The 18881-nt window shown below is 43.6% G+C and overlaps 1 protein-coding gene across 1 annotated transcript; it reads right to left on the bottom strand.

Annotated features, from left to right (window-relative positions):
- Positions 1–380: 380 nt before the first annotated feature.
- Positions 381–17916, bottom strand: LOC308306617 (uncharacterized protein; the record flags this gene model as incomplete). The annotated part of the gene is made up of 7 exons (XM_080751656.1): positions 17765–17916; positions 16687–16839; positions 12315–12453; positions 9022–9221; positions 4185–4347; positions 2294–2516; positions 381–395 (listed from the first exon to the last, which is right to left on the bottom strand). The coding sequence occupies exons 1-7, from the start codon at positions 17841–17843 to the stop codon at positions 381–383; spliced, it is 972 nt and encodes a 323-aa protein (XP_080607782.1). The 5' UTR covers positions 17844–17916.
- Between the last annotated feature and the right edge of the window lie 965 nt (positions 17917–18881).

The raw sequence follows: 18881 nt of genomic DNA, 5'->3' as shown, positions 1-18881 counted from the left end.
GCACAGAAATGTGTTTTGCGAACATCGGCCACTAGGTGGCGCTAGAAAAGGCCCATTTGAAAAATTTAGGGCAGAGGTTCTAGATTGGCATCCAGGGAATGTGTGTGCTCACTTTGGCAGCGACCGGGCCAACGGCGACTGAGATTAGGTGCTCACAAACTGCGAGGACGCGCGGACGGACGGACGGACGGACGGACGCACGCACGGACGGACACACGGACGGACGGAGGGGAAAACATACTAGACAATAAACACCCACACACACACACACACACACACACACACACACACACACACACACACACACACACACACACACACACACACACACACACACACACACACACACACAGAGATTGATCAACACGAAAATGCCATGGCTAAACTGGACGCAACTAGAAGTGGGACGTTCGTGAATGAATCAAGTCTTTTGAACAGCTCTTTGAAATGAACGATGGGATCCGGTTAGCAGGAGGGAGCCGTTCCTTTCAGTTGTGGGAAAAGTACTTCATTTCTTTAATTAAGTAAAAATATCAATACTGCAATCAATGTGCAAATACTCTGCCAAAAGTAGAGTTCTGGAATGTTTGAGTTACAAATGGCTTGAAAACTTTAGTTACTAGTTACTTTGAAGATTTGTATTATTATTACAAAACATACATGAATCACTTCCGCCCTAAATACATTTCGGACATTTGAAAATAGAGGAGGAAGATCTACAAGCTCAATGTGTGAAATGGGACATTCTGCATTGTGCATAATTGTACTACTACTTAAGTCAATTTAGAATTCCGGACTTTTACTTGTAAGGGCACAATCACACTGGAAAACTAGAAGCAGTGCTCTTCTGAGCATAGGTCTCCACCAGGCCAGGCGTCCTGGTGGTGCTATAATAGCCGGGCAATGCAAAAAGGGTTGCATGTGTTCTTCACCAATCTTAGACCTTTCATGGCGCCACCATGAGGCTGATTTGAACATTTTGTAGTGTAATTTCTTCCTTGGCCTTTTGCGAATGTGCGTGCACAATTTCATTACAATTGCACGCTGTGTTCATGATTTGAGGCATTTTGTTCGAAACGGATCAATCCTGCAAAATTTGGAGGCCAATCTTAGCCAATCAGGATGGAATATTTAATATGTGACAGATCCGTCTTGATCATACTGTAGAGATACTGTGTACTGATTTGTGTTAATTTTGGATAAAATCTGAACGAGTAAAATCCAAATATGTGTTTTACATAAGTCGGCCTCCTGGTGGCGCTAGGGAGTGCGCTTACAAAGTTTGAAACTGATCGGTGGAGTTATAGGTAAAACCACAAATTGGCCTGTTATTGCGCCACCAAGAGGCTGATTTCAAAAAATTGAAGTGGCATTTCTTCCTGCCTAGTGGGAACGTGTGTGTGCGATTTCATGTTAATTGCACTCTGTGTTTGTGATTTGAGGCATTTTGTCCAAAACGGACCAATCTTACAAACTTTGAAAGACAATCTTAGACAATCAGGATGGAATATGGACAATCAGACAGATCCATGTCGATCACATGACTGTAGAGATACTGTCTACAGATTTGCGTGATTTTTGGACAAAATCTATTGGCCAAACACAGTACTGGCCAAAAGGTAGTTATGCACAAATTGGCCTCCTGGTGGCGCTAGAACAGGCCTATGTGAAAAATATGGGGCAGAGGTTCTGAATTGGCATCCAGGGAGTGTGTGTGCTCAGTTTGGCAGCGACCGGGCCTACGCCTCCGGAGATTAGCTGGTAACAAACTTTGTGGACGGACGCACGCACGCATGCACGCACGCACGCACGCACGCACGCACGCACGGACGGACGGACAGACAGACAGACGGAGGCGAAAACATAGTCTATGGCTAAAATGGTTCATGTATGTTTTTATAATATTATAATGTATACCTTTAAAGTAACTAGTAACTAAAGTTTTCAAATAAACGTAGTGGAGTAAAATATTTGGATCTGAGATGTAGTGGAGTAGAAGTCAAAAGTATTGGATATTGGAAATGCTCAAGTAAAGTACAAATACCTCAACATTGTACTCAAGTAAATGTACTGAGTTACTTTACTGCGACTCACTCTCATGCACCCTGCGAGGTCCTCCTTCTGCGCCTCCTCCTCTGAAGGGAGGCCCCGCCCTCCAGGGCTCTGCCCCTCCTTCCTCCCCCCCCTCATCCTCCCCCTCCTCCCCCTCCTCTTCCTCCTCCCCCTCCTCCCCCTCCTCTTCCTCCTCCTCCTCCTCCTCGGAGGAGGAGGGGGGGGAGGAAGAAGGCCCCACCCTCAAGGGCTCTGCCCCTCCTTCCTCCCCCCCCTCCCCCTCCTCGGCGTAAGGCCCTCTGCCAGGGAGCGGGGCCAGGCTCAGGGGGCGGCCCTCCGCCACGGAAGGGGGAAGGGGCCGCACTCCGAAGGCCCTCTCAGACCGGGGGTCCACGGGGGTCCTGGGAGGAGGGCCGGAGTCCGGGGAGGCGCCGCAGTCTCCCTCGTCATAGTAGCCACCTGCACTGGAAGCGGGAGAAAGAAGAGATGGTTTCAGTCTGCTAATGCGGTGGTTTTCAACCAGTGGTCCGGGGACCACCAGTGGTCCATGAGGGGGTTCCAGCTAAATGATGGAGAGTTGGTAAACAAATGAACCCTTATCGATCTTTAACTCTTGGGAGCGTGAAATCCAAATGGACCCGTACGGTTCCGTTTGGTTTCATTTTACACTCTCAAGAGTTAAATATGTTAAACATCTGCATTACTTCATTGAGTCTAGTCTTAAAGAATGTAAAGAAACATGTATTGCCTGTTATCTCTTCTATGGTACCAACATCATGGAACAGCATGGAATTGTGGAGGGGGGGGGGGGGGGGAGGGGAGAAATGTTTTGGGTAAATCTCAAATGGTGGTCTGTGGCTCAAATGCCGAATAAACCTTGATATTGAAAAGGTTGAAAACCACTGTACTAATGGTTTGACAATAAACGTTATCAAGAGGGTTAATTTGTCACTACTCGCGCAGTTACAAGAAGAAGCAAGATGCAAGTATGTGAGCTCCTCGAATGCATTGTGAAACAACGACATACAGGGCTGGATCTAGGCATAGGCAAAGGGGGGCAATGCCCCCCTAAATGCCCCCGTCTGCCCCACCAAACATGATGGCATGCAAAAATCTAAAATGTCAAAAATATTTAACTATTTGAAATGTTATGCTACAACTAGGTAGATGGATAGATAAACTGATAAGATATTAGAGAGAGATAGATGGGTGTAAGACATGTTGTTTGTATTGTGTGTTATAGGTATAAGTGTGCCAAAATGCTTAATTTTCTCTGCATTTCGGGTGTTTTAGGGGTTTTGACTCCCCATTTTTTTCCCGCCCACGCCGCTTTGTGGCTTGGCCTGGAGGTAACCAACCCCCTATCATTTCTTGCCTCCTGCCCCACCTAGTGCTAAAGGCTAGATCCGGCCCTGACGACATACAATAACAGAAATAGTGAGCGATGATGATGGTGATGATGATAGACCCACTTGACGTGGCTTTGTGCATATGTGTAGTTCTGACAACCCCCCACCCCCCTCGCCTCCAGTGGTGTAGTGTAGTTATGACCCCATAGGAAAACCTTCAGGGGCCTTTTCCACCAAAAGAACCTTGGTTCCAGAACCAGTGCCGGTTCAACTTTCTTGGAACCTTGGTTCGTTCTTGTGAACCGGCTTGCGTTTCCACCAGATTGAACCATGATTGAACCAGAGGAACCAATGATTTTGTGGTTCCCGTTCGGAACCAACTTTTACAGTTCGGAACCAACTATGGTTCTCGGTGGAAAAGCTAACCTCTGGTTCATCCCATAGGCGGGAGAAAGAACCAGAACCGGTTCTTTGCCGGTGGAAAAGGCCCCTGAAAAGCACAAAGCCACGTATTGGAGCGGTTAGCACCGCTCAAGCTAAAAAAAAGAGCTTAATAATAACAACCATATACAATGTTAATTGTAACAATATATGAACAATAGATTAAAAAGTAGTGGAAGCAGCAACATCAGCCAGAGAGCAGAGGGAGGATAAAGTGTACTGTTGAGTGTGTGTGTGTGTGTGTGTGTGTGTGTGTGTGTGTGTGTGTGTGTGTGTGTGTGTGTGTGTGTGTGTGTGTGTGTGTGTGTGTGTGTGTGTGTGTGCGCGCGCGCGTGCATATACCGATATCCAGTGGGCCTGCAGGCTCCATCAGGCACACCATAGCCATCAGGTATTCTCCCTCTGAAACGAGAACTGCTGCCCCCTGCTGGTGAGTAGTCATCATAACTACCATAATCTCTGCCTGGAATTACAGCCGGGGAGTAAGGAGATCCATGAGGAGGAGCTGAGAAGAGAAGAGAAGAGAAGAGAAGAGAAGAGAAGAGAAGAGAAGAGAAGAGAAGAGAGGGTTAATTTCCTTTGTTGTTCTAAATGATCAATGTTCGTTGTTAAGTTTTTTATATCCCCAACTGGGCAATCGTTCAGATCGTCTTATTATGCTTTACTGCAGCACGCAAAGCATAATAAGAAGATGAGGGCTGACCACTCTAATAGATGCCACTTTCTTAACTCTTATACTGCTCCGGACGTTCCCGTTCGCCCCATTTTTCCCGGCGGCGCGATGCCAATAGTACGTTCTTTGGCTCGTTCTTTTGTACCTTGGTTTGATGTCTGTAAACTGATGAGAGGTCGCGCGGGTGTGTACCGTAGAGACAGCTCCCGTAAAAGTGCTCTCAAAAACCCACTGGACGTTAGCATCAATGAAGTACAGGCATGCAAACGTGTAGCTTTTCGGCGAAAATCGCCGTTTTGAATCCAAATTGATCGTTTGTGTGATTCGTTCAGATTCGATGTAAAAATATTTGGGGGGGGGGGGTGGGGGGGGTGTCATGTCATCTAGGCTGCGTTGAGCGGCAGTGAGAAGAGGAGCGCTTTTTTCTCCTATTGGCTCCGTCCAGTTTGTCAGTGCAGTAGTGGTGAAGGTGGCTGGGGGATATGGTCGTTTTATATTTGAACAAATCAAGCGCTCGCTTTCTCTTGCCTGTGACGTCAACGCCCATGCTTGACTGTGTCCGGTGCCTGCAGCCGTGCAGCGCTGGACGGAGCGCTCAGCCAGTCTGCATACAGTCAGTCACAGACGGAGCGGAGCTCAAATGGAGCACATAGTAAATAAACTTGGCTAGGTTGTCGTCGTTGATAGATAGTGTGGTGTAGTTGTGGATTGGACTTTTTAATTCGCTTGTATCGCGATGCGGTCGCTATTCTGCATCAATGCGGTGACGTGACATCGATTATAGCCCACGTTTGTTGATTTTCCTCAACGGTGTTGCGATAGTTTTGCTACATGCTAACGCTAAATTAGCTCTGGTCCATAGCGTTAGTGGAGAACTCCACACGCGAGCTAATCAACGCTATCATGCCGTTCCATCTGCCCGTTCCATCTGCCTCTTATTAGACAGAACAGAGATTTCTCGCATTTATTTTAAGATGATGCAGAGAGAGGGTGAGAGAAAAATGAGGCAGTCACAGACAGTTCTCAAAGCGGAGAATACAACAATCGTCTGTGGTTTTACAACACTGTTTCCCAAGCACTGGGTTGGGACCCATTTGTGGGTCGCGAAAATATTTTTATGGGTCCCTTAATGTTTGTTTTCCTAAATTTAGTTTTGTATCATTTAAAAACATTCAAAAAACATTCTCCCCCAAAAAGAATAACATTTAATGATTTAAAATAAAGAAATGTTTTTTTCCTTCTAAATTCACGAATAAATAAAATAAAAGATCTAAGAAATTATCTTAGAAAACACTGGCCTATTTAAGAAGTAAGATAGAAAATAGCTGATCTACAAGCTCACAGCATGCATTGTCTCTGTCTATGCCTGTCTATTAAAGACAAGTCCCTAAATATTATAGGTTATTCCTATAACTATATCTGTAGGCTATATTATATTTATAATTTTCTTCATTATATCTAGATAGATCAGTATGAGTATGAGTAAAGCCTCTATCAGAGTCCAGGGTGAAGAGCTATTCACTTCACTGCATTGTAGTTTTCTAGCTATCACCTAGGCTTTGTTATGTATTTTTAGGTGATAGCTACAAAACTACACCGTGGTGAAGTGAATAGCTATTCACCCTGGACTCTGTTAGAGCCTTTAGTCACTGTTTTACCCAGTTAGAATCATGCAAATTCACCCTACCGACCCAAAAAAGGTCAAAAATTTCGCGCCGCGCTGTGCGCGGCGAACAATTTCACACCAAAAAAGTTGGCACCTTTTTCACCTTGGGGCTGTTTGCATGTCTGGAAGTAACAAAACATATCCTTGTTATTTTCTCTGGGTCTATTGCTCTGTAGCGATTGAGCTGCCTTGACGGACGGCAGCCTACCGCGGCCATTTGACATTAATTCTTGCATGAGGCTGCCCTCTACTGCTAGTATAGCCAAAGTACACCTATTTAAGGAGAAAAGAAAATAATAATGATAAAAAAAAATGAATACATCTTTGTCTATAACATTGCAAAGGTAAGGTGCTTTTGCTGGCACAAAACCCAATAAATAAATAACAACATCTGGCAGTAAAACTGTTAAGCACTTGCTTGTCATATATACTGTATAAATACATTTCAGACGATCAATAATAGAACCGAGATAAAGTATAAGACAAGTGGTTACTAAATCTGCCTGGCCATTCATGACACTGAGAAGCTTGTGAAGATCATATAAAATCAATGCAGGAATGACAGGAATGCCTCTTCACACCAGGAAACAAATTCATCCTATATTCCTGTCTGATTCCTATGTGAATTGTTAGGACCTGATCATCATATCAACATGCTTACTGACATAAAAGCAAATCAATGCCATCAATATCATGTCATCTACTGTATCATACCTCCTCCTCCAGGAGCCAGTAATTTCTTCCTTGGCCTTTTGCGAATGTGCGTGCGCAATTGCTGTGTTCATGATTTGAGGCATTTTGTTCGAAACGGATCAATCCTGCAAAGATTGGGGGTCCACTCAATATCTCGACGGCCGCTGTTCCGACTAGCGTCGGCAGGTTAGTTACTGAGGTAAGGTTACTGAGGTTAGGTTTAGGGTTGGGGGTAGAGTTAGGGTTAGTTTTAGTGTCGGAATACCGGCCTGTCGGCACACAGCTGCGGGTTTGGAGGCCAATCTTAGCCAATCAGGATGGAATATTTAATATGGGACAGATCCGCCATGATCATATGACTGTAGAGATACTGTGTACTGATTTGTGTTAATTTTGGGTAAAATCTGAAGGAGTAATATCCAAAAATGTGTCTTACATAAGTTGTCCTCCTGGTGGCGTTATAAAAGGCTTATGTGAAAAATGCAAGGAAAGGGTTTTTCCTTGGCCTCTAGGGAGTGCGCTTACAAAGTTTGAAACTGATAGGGGGAGTTATAGGTAAAACCACAAATTGGCCTGTTATAGCGCCACCATGAGGCTGATTTAAAAAAAATTGAAGTGGCATTTCTTCCTCGGCCTAGTGGGAACATGTGTGCGTGATTTCATGTTAATTGCACTCTGCATTTGTGATTTGAGGCATTTTGTCCAAAACGGACCAATCTTAAAAACTTAGAAAGACAATCTTAGCCAATCAGGATGGAATATGGACAAATTTTTTTGACAAAATCTGTAGGAGTACTGGCCAAAAGGTAGTTTTGCACAAATTGGCCTCCTGGTGGCGCTAGAACAGGCCTATGTGAAAAATGTGGGGCAGAGGTTCTGAATTCTCTCATTTGCAAATCCCGCCCCATTCTGCCCTGTTACTATGGTGGTACAGATTACCCTGGGCAGATTGTTTTTATAGTGGCAGTGAATGGGGGGAGAGGGTATGTTCATTGCCTCATTATTGCAATTTAAAGTACCAAAGGAAAAACATCTAGGTGATATTAATAAAAAGGGAAGACAAAGGTACAGTAATTACATTGCAAAACAGGGGGTTTCCCCCGAAAATATATGTTTTAATGTGTTTAATCCCAGTGGGACAGAATCACCATTGCAGATTCTTTTATAGTGGAAGTGGATGGGATTTTTTTTTTCATAGCCTCATTACAGCTATATAAAGTACCAAAAAAAACACATCTACGTGATATTAATAAAAAGGGAAGAAAAAAGTACAGTAATTACATAGCAAAACAGTAGTTTTCCCCCGAAAAATATATGTTTTAATTAGTTTAATCCTCTGGATCAGATAGAGGACATAAATAGAAAGAGAAAGCGCAGTGCATTTTGGGTAGGAAAATGAAAGCCAGCCTATAGTTCTCCTCACATAATAGGCTGGCTTTCGTAATTCTGCCCATTTAAAATATATGTACCCAATCGTAGTTACATTGATAAGGTCCATGTGAACTAGTTTGTTGAAGCTTATTCATTATAATGAGCGAAATCGCTATCACCTCGCGTGGCCGTACTGCACGAACGCCGTGCTCCGCAGAGCGGATCGTTGTTGAAAGCCTGAAGCAACATTCTCCACTGCACAAACTCCACCCCCGATAGCAAAAAGTCAGGGGGTCTCAGGGACCAATCAGAAGGCTGACAAACGGTGGATTGGCATCCAGGGAGTGTGTGTGCTCAGTTTGGCAGCGACCGGGCCAACGCCTCCGGAGATTAGCTGGTAACAAACTTTGTGGACACACACACACACACACACACACACACACACACACACACACACACACACACACACACACACACACACACACACACACACACACACACACACACACACACACACACGGACGGAGGCGAAAACATAGTCTATGGCTAAAGTGGTTTATGTATGTTTTATAATATTATAATTTATACCTTTAAAGTAACTAGTAACTAAAGTTTTCAAATAAACGTAGTGGAGTAAAAGTACAATATTTGGATCTGAGATGTAGTGGAGTAGAAGTAAAAAGTATTGGATATTGGAAATGCTCAAGTAAAGTACAAATACCTCAACATTGTACTCAAGTAAATGTACTTAGTTACTTTACGCCACTGCGACTCACTCTCATACACCCTGCGAGGTCTTCCTTCTGCGCCTCCTCCTCTGAAGGGAGGCCCCGCCCTCCAGGGCTCTGCCCCTCCTTCCTCCTCGGCATAAGGCCCTCTGCCAGGGAGCGGGGCCAGGCTCAGGGGCCGGCCCTCCGCCACGGAAGGGGGAAGAGGCCGCGCTCCGTAGTCTCCCTCGTCATAGTAGCCACCCGCACTGGAAGTGGGAGAAAGAAGAGATGGTTTCAGTTTACTAATGCGGTGGTTTTCAACCAGTGGTCCGGGGACCACCAGTGTTCCTTGAGGGGGTTCCAGCTAAATGATGGAGAGTTGGTAAACAAATGAACCCTTATTGATCTTTAACTCTTGGGAGCGTAAAATCAAAATGGACCCGTACGGTTCCGTTTGGTTTCATTTTACATTTTCAAGAGTTAAATATGTTAAACAACCCCCCCCCCCCCCCGCCTCCAGTGGTGTAGTTATGACCCCATAGGAAAACCTTTGGAAAAACACACAGTGAAAAGCACAAAGCCACGTACAATGTTAATTGTAACAATATAAGAACAATAGATTAAAAAGTAGCCAAAGAAGTGGAAGCAGCAACATCAGCCAGAGAGCAGAGGGAGAATAAAGTGTACTGGTGTGTGTGTGTGTGTGTGTGTGTGTGTGTGTGTGTGTGTGTGTGTGTGTGTGTGTGTGTGTGTGTGTGTGTGTGTGTGTGTGTGTGTGTGTGTGTGTGTGTGTGTGTCCTGGTGCGCAATTGAAACAAGTAATTAAACGCCTTCCTTCATATAAGAGCCTCCCTTTTTTCTTTTCTTTTTCTCCAGCGCTGTTCACTACTATGACTGAGATCGGTAATTTACCGCGATACGTTGAAGCATAGTCCAAGAATCGTCTGGACACGGAGGTTATATTTAAAGCAGCTCTACACAGACAGACACGCAGCACGCACAACCTCTGTGCTGAAGAGGAATAGTGCAGTCAGACAGAGCGCGTCTCTCCAACTGCAGCCTGCATTCCTCCCTGCCCCCTGCCCCTCTCAAGACAAGTAGAAAGGAACAGAATAGCCTACCAACCTGTAGCAAAGCTTTGCTAAATTGCTGCCGGAATGAACCAAGTAGAATCCACAGTTCCAAACATGTCAGAGAGAGTCTAACATTAGCGCTAGCCTGTAGCCTAACGCAAGATTAACATCAGCTGTGTTTGTGTGTGTGTGTGTGTGTGTGTGTGTGTGTGTGTGTGTGTGTGACTTCCCCAAAAATGAATGGCAGGCCTAATATTAATGATAGAATTAGGCCATAATGTGCACTTATGCAACTGAAGACATATTACCTTTTATTAATTAGGCTATTTGATATTTGTTTTGTTTATTTTTAATTCAGATTTATTTAATTTGCAATAATTCAACTGTATGGCATGCAAATGTTTTGAGATAGGCCTACTACATTGTCTTTTATTACTACACAATAGTAAATAAATAATTCTACACACTAAATAAATGCTTTAAATAACTGATCTTAATATTATGGACCCATGGTGATAATAGGTTTTGCCATACTCATGTTGCTCTACAACAGAGGCACAGCCAAGACTGCACTGTTCATTTAATACAGTACTTGGTTTCAATAAATGAACCCAGTACATTTTACTGGGTTCAAACTGACACAAAATGTTGATTTATTCATTCTGATCTTTTTGAAAAATAGGAATAAATGCCTTCCTTCTTATACCCGCCTCCTTTCAATAAACGCCTGGTGCCCACTACTGTTGAGACAAATAAGAGCCCGGGTTACTATAAGGCAGGCTTGTCAACACTCCTGGATTTCCCAGGAGTCTCCTGGATTTTGACCCCATCTCCTGGCATGCTCCTGGATTGGCAAATCTCCTGGATTTCTCCTGGATTTGGTATCAAACTCCCAAAATTCACCAGAACACAGGAAATTACATCTACTATGTTAATTTTTTTCTGGGGGAGGACCCCCAGACCCCCCGCTTTAGGAGTGGGGCAATGAATGCAAGAAAGATCAGACACTATTCACTTAAGTAATGACTTACAAATTAGAAGTCAATATTAAAGATGTCCTTTGGTTCAGTCATCAAATCTGTACACCTACATTTGACATTTTAAGGCTGAAATTGTACCCATGCTAGTAAAGCAAGCCTGATACACATATAAAACATGCACAAAATTCACCAGAGCACAGGAAATTACATCTACTATGTTATTTTTTTTCTGGGGGAGGACCCACAGACCCCCCGCTTTAGGGTTGGGGGCAATGATGCAAGAAAGATCATTGCGACCGTCAGGGAGCAGTTTACTATGAAAACCTCCACCGGCCGTCCGTCCGTCGGTCGGTCCGTCGGTCGGTCGGTCACACGTCACACGTCACACCTTTGCCCTGCTCATATCTCCGCATCAGTATATAGGGCTTGTTTGTTTATTGTATGACATCACGCCACATCATCAGCTGTGGACTCTGTGATGTCATCGTATCGCATCAGTATATAGGGCTTGTTTGTTTATTGTATGACATCACGCCACATCATCAGCTGTGGACTCTGTGATGTCATCGTATCTCCATATATGGCCATCTCCGTATATGGAGATATAAGTCGTCCATGCCCAAGTATGGGCTGGTGAGGTCAGACTTTGTGTGATGCGTAGGTTATCTCCATATATGGAGATTCAACATTCCAGGCAATGCTCTCTTCCCTGGTGAGAATTGCCCCTTTATATAGGGCTTGTTTGTGTATTGTATGACATCACGCCACATCATCAGCTGTGGACTCTGTGATGTCATCGTATCTCCATATATGGCCATCTCCGTATATGGAGATATAAGTCGTCCATGCCCAAGTATGGGCTGGTGAGGTCAGACTTTGTGTGATGCGTAGGTTATCTCCATATATGGAGATTCAACATTCCAGGTGTAACTATGGCTACCCGTATGACGTGAGAGGTGGAGGTTGTGATATTTGTGGAGATAAGCGACCAACGGTCGCTTATCTCCCGATTAGGGAGTCTTACTGGTATACATGTAATGACTTAAAGATGAGAAGTCATTATTATTCACCTACATTTGGCTTTTTAAGGCTGAAATTGTACCAGTGCTAGTAAAGCAAGCCTGATAAAAGTATCAAACATGCACAAAATTCAACAGAACACGGGAAAATATATATCTGTTAAGAGGTTTTGGGGAGAGGACCCCCAGACCCCGGTAGGGGAGTTCCGCGCACCCACCAAAAAATAAATCTCCTGGATTCTGACCGTCCAATGTTGACAACCCTGCTATAAGGGGATTTACGGTACCCATATCCAGTGGGCCTGGAGGTAGGTATTCTCCCTCTGAAACGAGAACTGCTGCCCCCTGCTGGTGAGTAGTCATCATAACTACCATAATCTCTGCCTGGAATTACAGCCGGGGAGTAAGGAGATCCATGAGGAGGAGCTGAGAAGAGAAGAGAAGAGAAGAGAAGAGAAGAGAAGAGAAGAGAGGGTTAATTTCCTTTGTTGTTCTAAATGATCAATGTTTGTTGTTAAACTTTTTATATCCCCAACTGGGCAATCGTTCAGATCGTCTTATTATGCTTTACTGCATCACGCAAAGCATAATAAGAAGATGAGGGCTGACCACTCTAATAGATGCCACTTTCTTAAGCACTTGCTTATCATATATACTGTATACATTTCAGACGATCAATAATAGAACCGAGATAAAGTATAAGACAAGTGGTTACTAAATCTGCCTGGCCATTCATGACACTGAGAAGCTTGTGAAGATCATATAAAATCAATGCAGGAATGACAGGAATGCCTCTTCACACCAGGAAACAAATTCATCCTATATGCCTGTCTGATTCCTATGTGAATTGTTAGGACCTGATCATCATATCAACATGCTTACTGACATAAAAGCAAATCAATGCCATCATTATCATGTCATCTACTGTATCATACCTCCTCCTCCAGGAGCCAGTCTGGACCCAGAACCTAGTCTGGTTCCAGGTTCAGGTGAATATCGGTCAAGGGAGCTCTCTGGGAAAGGTGGGGGAAGGACAGAGCTGCACAGAGTAGTGCAGTCCTCTGGGAAGAGAGAGAGAGAGAGAGAGAGAGAGAGAGAGAGAGAGAGAGAGAGAGAGAGAGAGAGAGAGAGAGAGAGAGACATAGAGGCATACACAGATACACAGAGAGACATACAGAGAGTGATATAGAGACAGAAAGAGACACAGAGAGAAAGACAGAGAGAAACAGAGGTAGAGAGGGGGGGGGGGGGGCGGTGGGGGGGGGTCAGACAATGAAGCAACACGATCCCCATCCTTAAAGGACGACTTTGTTTTTTTACAACAAGGGTTCATATTTTAGATTGTAATTAGAGAAAAGAAAAAGTGAGTGTTCAAATGTTTTCATTTGCTCCGTTCTATTGTTTAATCGTGTTTTCTATTGTTTAATCGTGTTTACCGTGTTAAAATGTGGGGCATGCATACGCATGGGGGCATGCACACAAGTGGCTAAATATGTCTTTTTAGACACAATAAGCCAGCACTAGCCCCCATAAGTCACATCCAACCATGAACGGTTGCGTTGTATCTTGGGAATGGGCTTATTCTGTGTAAAATGACATATTTAGCCACTTGTACACATGCCCCCAACCACTGAAATAAGAATCTCTAAAACAATAGAAAGAAGTAAATGAAATAATTTTAACAATTATCTGTTATATTCTTTAATTACAATCTAAAATCTGAACCCTTGTTGTAAAACAATTAAGTTGTAACTTGTTAAGTTACAGATTTATTGCCGTCAAATAGTAATGTTATGTTACCATAAAAAAAAAGTTATGTTTGGTAAATCCAGAGTGCAGCCTACCCGGAGTGCTCTGGACTTTCAGCAATAAATCCAAAAATAGTGTGAATACTTCCACGGACTTACTAAAAGGCAAACTCTCTGCCATCTCGCAATCTCTGCCATGTCGCACATGTGTGACAAATGAATGTAAACAAGACTGTAACGCAGTCACTTGTGTGTGACACCACAAGTGGTGACCCATTGAATACGGTAGATTACAACAAGAAGACAGAGATGCAGACGAGCTCATTCATTTAGGAAAGAGCACAAATGTGTCAGGTGGATTCTTTTTCCATTGTGGCAACAGAAAGAACAGGGAAATATAGGTCTTAAAAGTAACTAAGCCTTGCCGAGCCATGAGGCCCCCCATAGGGCAGAAGCCTATCTCCTGATTCTGTACTGTGAGGCAGTTTGATAATACAAGTACACCCCCTGGACATGACGCTAGTATGTCGCAGGGACTTACCCCCAATCCAACCCTTGATGCTGAGTGCCAAGCAGGGAGGCACTGAGTCTTTGGTATGACCCGACCGGGGTTCGAACCCCGAGCCCCCAGTCTCAGGGTGGACACTAACCACAAGCCCACTGAGCTGGTACAAAAGTAACTAAGTAACGCCGTTATTTTGGAAATGGTAACTAGTAACTAATTCCTAAATTGCAAAAAAAATTAACTTGTTGAGTTACTCCGTTACCCCAAAAAGTTATCTGTTACAGTAATGCCGTTAATTCTAACGCTGTTACCCCCAGCACTGGAAGGGAGATGGTTAAAGAGAAGTCAAAATAGTGTGTGTGTGAGTGTGTGTGCAGTGCATGCGTGTGTGCATGCGTGCGTGTGTGTGTGTTTGTGCGCGTGCTAAGTTGTTCCTACCCATGGTGAGGTCACTGTAGTTGACACAGTTGCGTTGCGTATCGTCCAACTTTCACCCTGTTCAGTTTGCGTGGGGGCAGGCAGGATGGAAGGACTGAGGACATTTCTAACTAGAAGCAGTGCTCTTCCGAGCACAGGTCTCCACCAGGTCAGATATTCATTATTGTGGCCTCCTAGTGGCGCTACATGTGAAAAGGGTGCCATGTCTTCTTTGGCCTTTAACGGTGACGATCACATGACGGTTGCGATACTGGCAATTTCATTACAATTGCACGCTGTGTTCATGATTTGAGGCATTTTGTTCGAAACGGATCAATCCATTTTGGCCTCCAAAGTTTGGAGGCCAATCAGGATGGAATATTTAATATGGGGCAAATTCGTCTTGATCATATGACTGTAGAGATACAGTCTACTGATTTTTGAAAATCTGAAGGAATAATATCCAAAAATGTGTCTTACAGTCGGCCTCCTGGTGGCGCTATAAAAGGCTGATGTGAAAAAATGCAAGGAAAGGGTTTTTCCTTGGCCTCCAGGGAATGTGCTTACAAAGTTTGAAAGTGATCGGTGGAGTTATAGGTAAAACCACAAATCGGCCTGTTATAGCGCCACCATGAGGCTGATTTAACAAATGTGAAGTGGCATTTCTTCCTTGGCCTAGTGGGAACGTGTGTGCACGATTTCATGATAATTGCATTCTGTGTTTGTGATTTGAGGCATTTAGTTCAAAACGGCCCAATCCTACAAACTTTGGAAGCCAATATTAGCCAATCAGGATGGAATACGGAAAATCAGACAGATCCATGTCGATCACATGACTGTAGAGATACTGTCTACCGATATGCGGGATTTTTGGACAAAATCTGTAGGAGTACTGTCAAAAAATTTGTTTGACAAAAACAGCCTCATGGTGGTGCTATAAAAGGCTGATGTGAAAAATGCAGGGAAAGGGTTTTTCCTTGGCCTCTAGGGAGTGCGCGTACAAAGTTTGAAACTGATCGGTGGAGTTATAGGTAAAACCACAAATCAGCCTTTTATAGTGCCACCATGAGGCTGATTTGAAAAAGTTGACGTGGCATTTCTTCCTCGGCCTAGTGGAAACATATATGCACGATTTCATGATAATTGCACTTTGTGTTTGGGATTTGAGGCATTTTGTTCAAAACGGCTAAATCCTACAAACTTTGGAAGCCAATCTTAGCCAATCAGGATGGAATATGTAAAATCGGACAGATCCGTGTCGACCACATGACTATCGAGATACTGCCTACCGATTTGTAGGATTTTCGGACAAAATCTGTAAGAGTAGTGTACAGAAATGTGTTTTGCAAACATCGGCCTCATGGTGGCGCTAGAACAGGCCCATTTGAAAAATGTGGGTCAGAGGTTCTGAATTGGCACCCAGGGAGAGTGTGTGCTCATTTTGACAGCGACCGGGCCAACGGCGACTGAGATTAGGTGGTAACAAACTGCGAGGATGCACGCACACACGCACGCACGGACAGACGCACAGAGAGGAAAACATACTCTTCCCCCATGCCTTCGGCTGGTGGAGACAAATATTCTAGAGAATTTGATAGGCTTATTGCGCAATGACATCATCTTTTAAAAAAAGGCTGATGCACACCTCAAGGTTGGTTACCAGGTGCGTAGGACAAAAATGCATATATCGAAAAGGTTTCTCTGATATTGGAATCAAAGAAGTGGACCCGCACACTGTAGAACTTGCAAAAAAGTAGAAAAGTAGCTTTATTTTGACGTTAAGGTCGAAATGACCGAAACGTCAAAATAAAGCTACTTTTCTACTTTTTTGCAAGTTCTGTGTGCAGTGACATCATCAAAATATTAGCAAATAAAAGGGCAATTTTCCCTCCTTTTTTTAGATATCAGCGCCCGTTTAAAGTGAAACATTTGAGTACTTTTCCCCACCACTGCCGTATACTTGTAACATATAAGCGACAACACACTCACCATCCCTCGCAGGCGTGCGGATATCACGGACATTTTCCACCACAACGGCTGCCTTCTCGACCTTGGGCGTGCATCCCATCTTCCCCTGGTGGATTCTCAGCCCATGGTAGGTCGTCACCTTAGACCATCCACAGTGACATCGCTCAATTCTTTCTGAAAATACAGAATGAAAAACAAAAGTAATAAACACCACACACACACACACACACACACACACACACACACACACACACACACACACACACACACTCACACTCACACTCACACTCACACACACACACACACACACACACACACACACACACACACACACACACAGAGAGAGATTGATCAACACGAAAATGCCATGGCTAAACTGGACGCAACTAGAAGTGGGACGTTCGTGAACAAATCAAGTCTTTTGAACGGCTCTTTGAAATGAACGATGGGATCCGGTTCGCAGTAGGGAGCCGTTCCTTTCTAATGAACAGTTGTGGGAAAATTACTACATTTCTTTAATGAAGTAAATATATCAATACTGCAATCAATGTGGAAATACTCTGCCACGAGTAGAAGTTTGGAACGTTACTTGAGTAAAAGTACAAAAGTATTGGTATCAAAATGTACTTAAAGTACCAATAGTAGAAAGTACTCATTATGCAGAATGTCCTGTTTCATAGGTTTTCAAATGAATAAAACATAAATAAATAAATGTGAAAATAGCAGATCTACAAGCTGGTAGATCGTCTATTTTCAAAAGGCAGGTATGTGCCTATATGTCCGAAATAAATGTATATAGGGTTGAAGTTATTTGTAATTATAATCAAAATAGTAACTAGTAACTAGAATGAGCCAGTCTTTTGAACGGAACAGATTGTCTGTTCTGATGAAGGTGGAAATGACCGAAACTTCAAAATAAAACTACTTTTCTACTTTTTTGCAAGTTCTGTGTGCAGTGACATCATCAAAATATTAGCAAATACAAGGGCAATTTTCCCTCCTTTTTTTTAGATATCAGCGCCCGTTTAAAGTGAAACATTTGAGTACTTTTTCCCACCACTGCCGTATACTTGTAACATATAAGCGACAACACACTCACCATCCCTCGCAGGAGTGCGGATATCACGGACATTTTCCACCACAACGGCTGCCTTCTTGACCTTGGGCGTGCATCCCATCTTCCCCTGGTGGATTCTCAGCCCATGGTAGGTCGTCACCTTAGACCATCCACAGTGGCATCTCCGCTCAATTCTTTCTGAAAATACAGAATGAAAAACAAAAGTAATAAACACACACACACACACACACACACACACACACACACACACACACACACACACACACACACACACACACACTTTCGGCCTGGTGGAGATTATAACAAGGATACCATTTTATATGCCTCAGACGTTTCAGCAATCCAGCCCTCATCAGTAATACCAATACGTAAACGGCATACTGATTATTTGTAATTTGTCTGAAGGCTACTCTGGTGAAAGATAACATCCTGAATGTTATAGCCTACACCAGGGGTAGGCAACCTAAGGCACGGGTGCCAACAATGGCACAGGGGAGGGTGATCGAATACCAGTCACTTCGACAAAAAACCAACTCGCCAAATCAACTTGCTATAGGACACCTTGCCAATGAGCAGGCCTGTCAACATTGTCCAGGAGAATCCAGGAGATGTATTTTTTAAGGGGTGCGCGGAACTCCCCAACAGGGGTCTGGTGGTCCTCCCCCCAAAACTTCTTAACAGATATATTTGCCTGTGTTCTGTTGAATTTTGTGCATGTTTGATACTTTTATCAGGCTTGCTTTACTAGCATGGGTATAATTTCAGCCTTAAAATGCCAAATGTAGGCGTACAAATTTGATGACTGAAGAAAAGTAAGACATCCTTAGTAATGACTTCTCATCTCGGGGTCCTCCCCCAGAAAATATTTAAAATAGTAGATGTAATTGCCAATCATCCTGGCGAATCCAGGAGCATTGACATGCCTGCCCAATGAGCGTGGACAATTTGGCGAGTTGGATTTTTGGCGAAGTGACCGGTTACCGGGTGATCACTGGCACACTGGCAGAAGTATGAGAGAGAGGATTTTTATATTAAAATCAAATATTCTTTCAAACATGGTCAATTAAATTAAGTAATCTAATTTGCAGCAAATTACATCCTCCACATAATTTTACATTCATTAAAATTCTGAAGGGAG

Source organism: Nannobrachium achirus, assembly GCF_963921795.1.
Source record: "Nannobrachium achirus genome assembly, chromosome: 21".
Lineage (NCBI taxonomy): Eukaryota > Metazoa > Chordata > Actinopteri > Myctophiformes > Myctophidae > Nannobrachium > Nannobrachium achirus.
The sequence above is the reverse complement of the archived record's forward strand: the minus strand, read 5'-3'. Positions and strand labels throughout refer to the sequence as shown.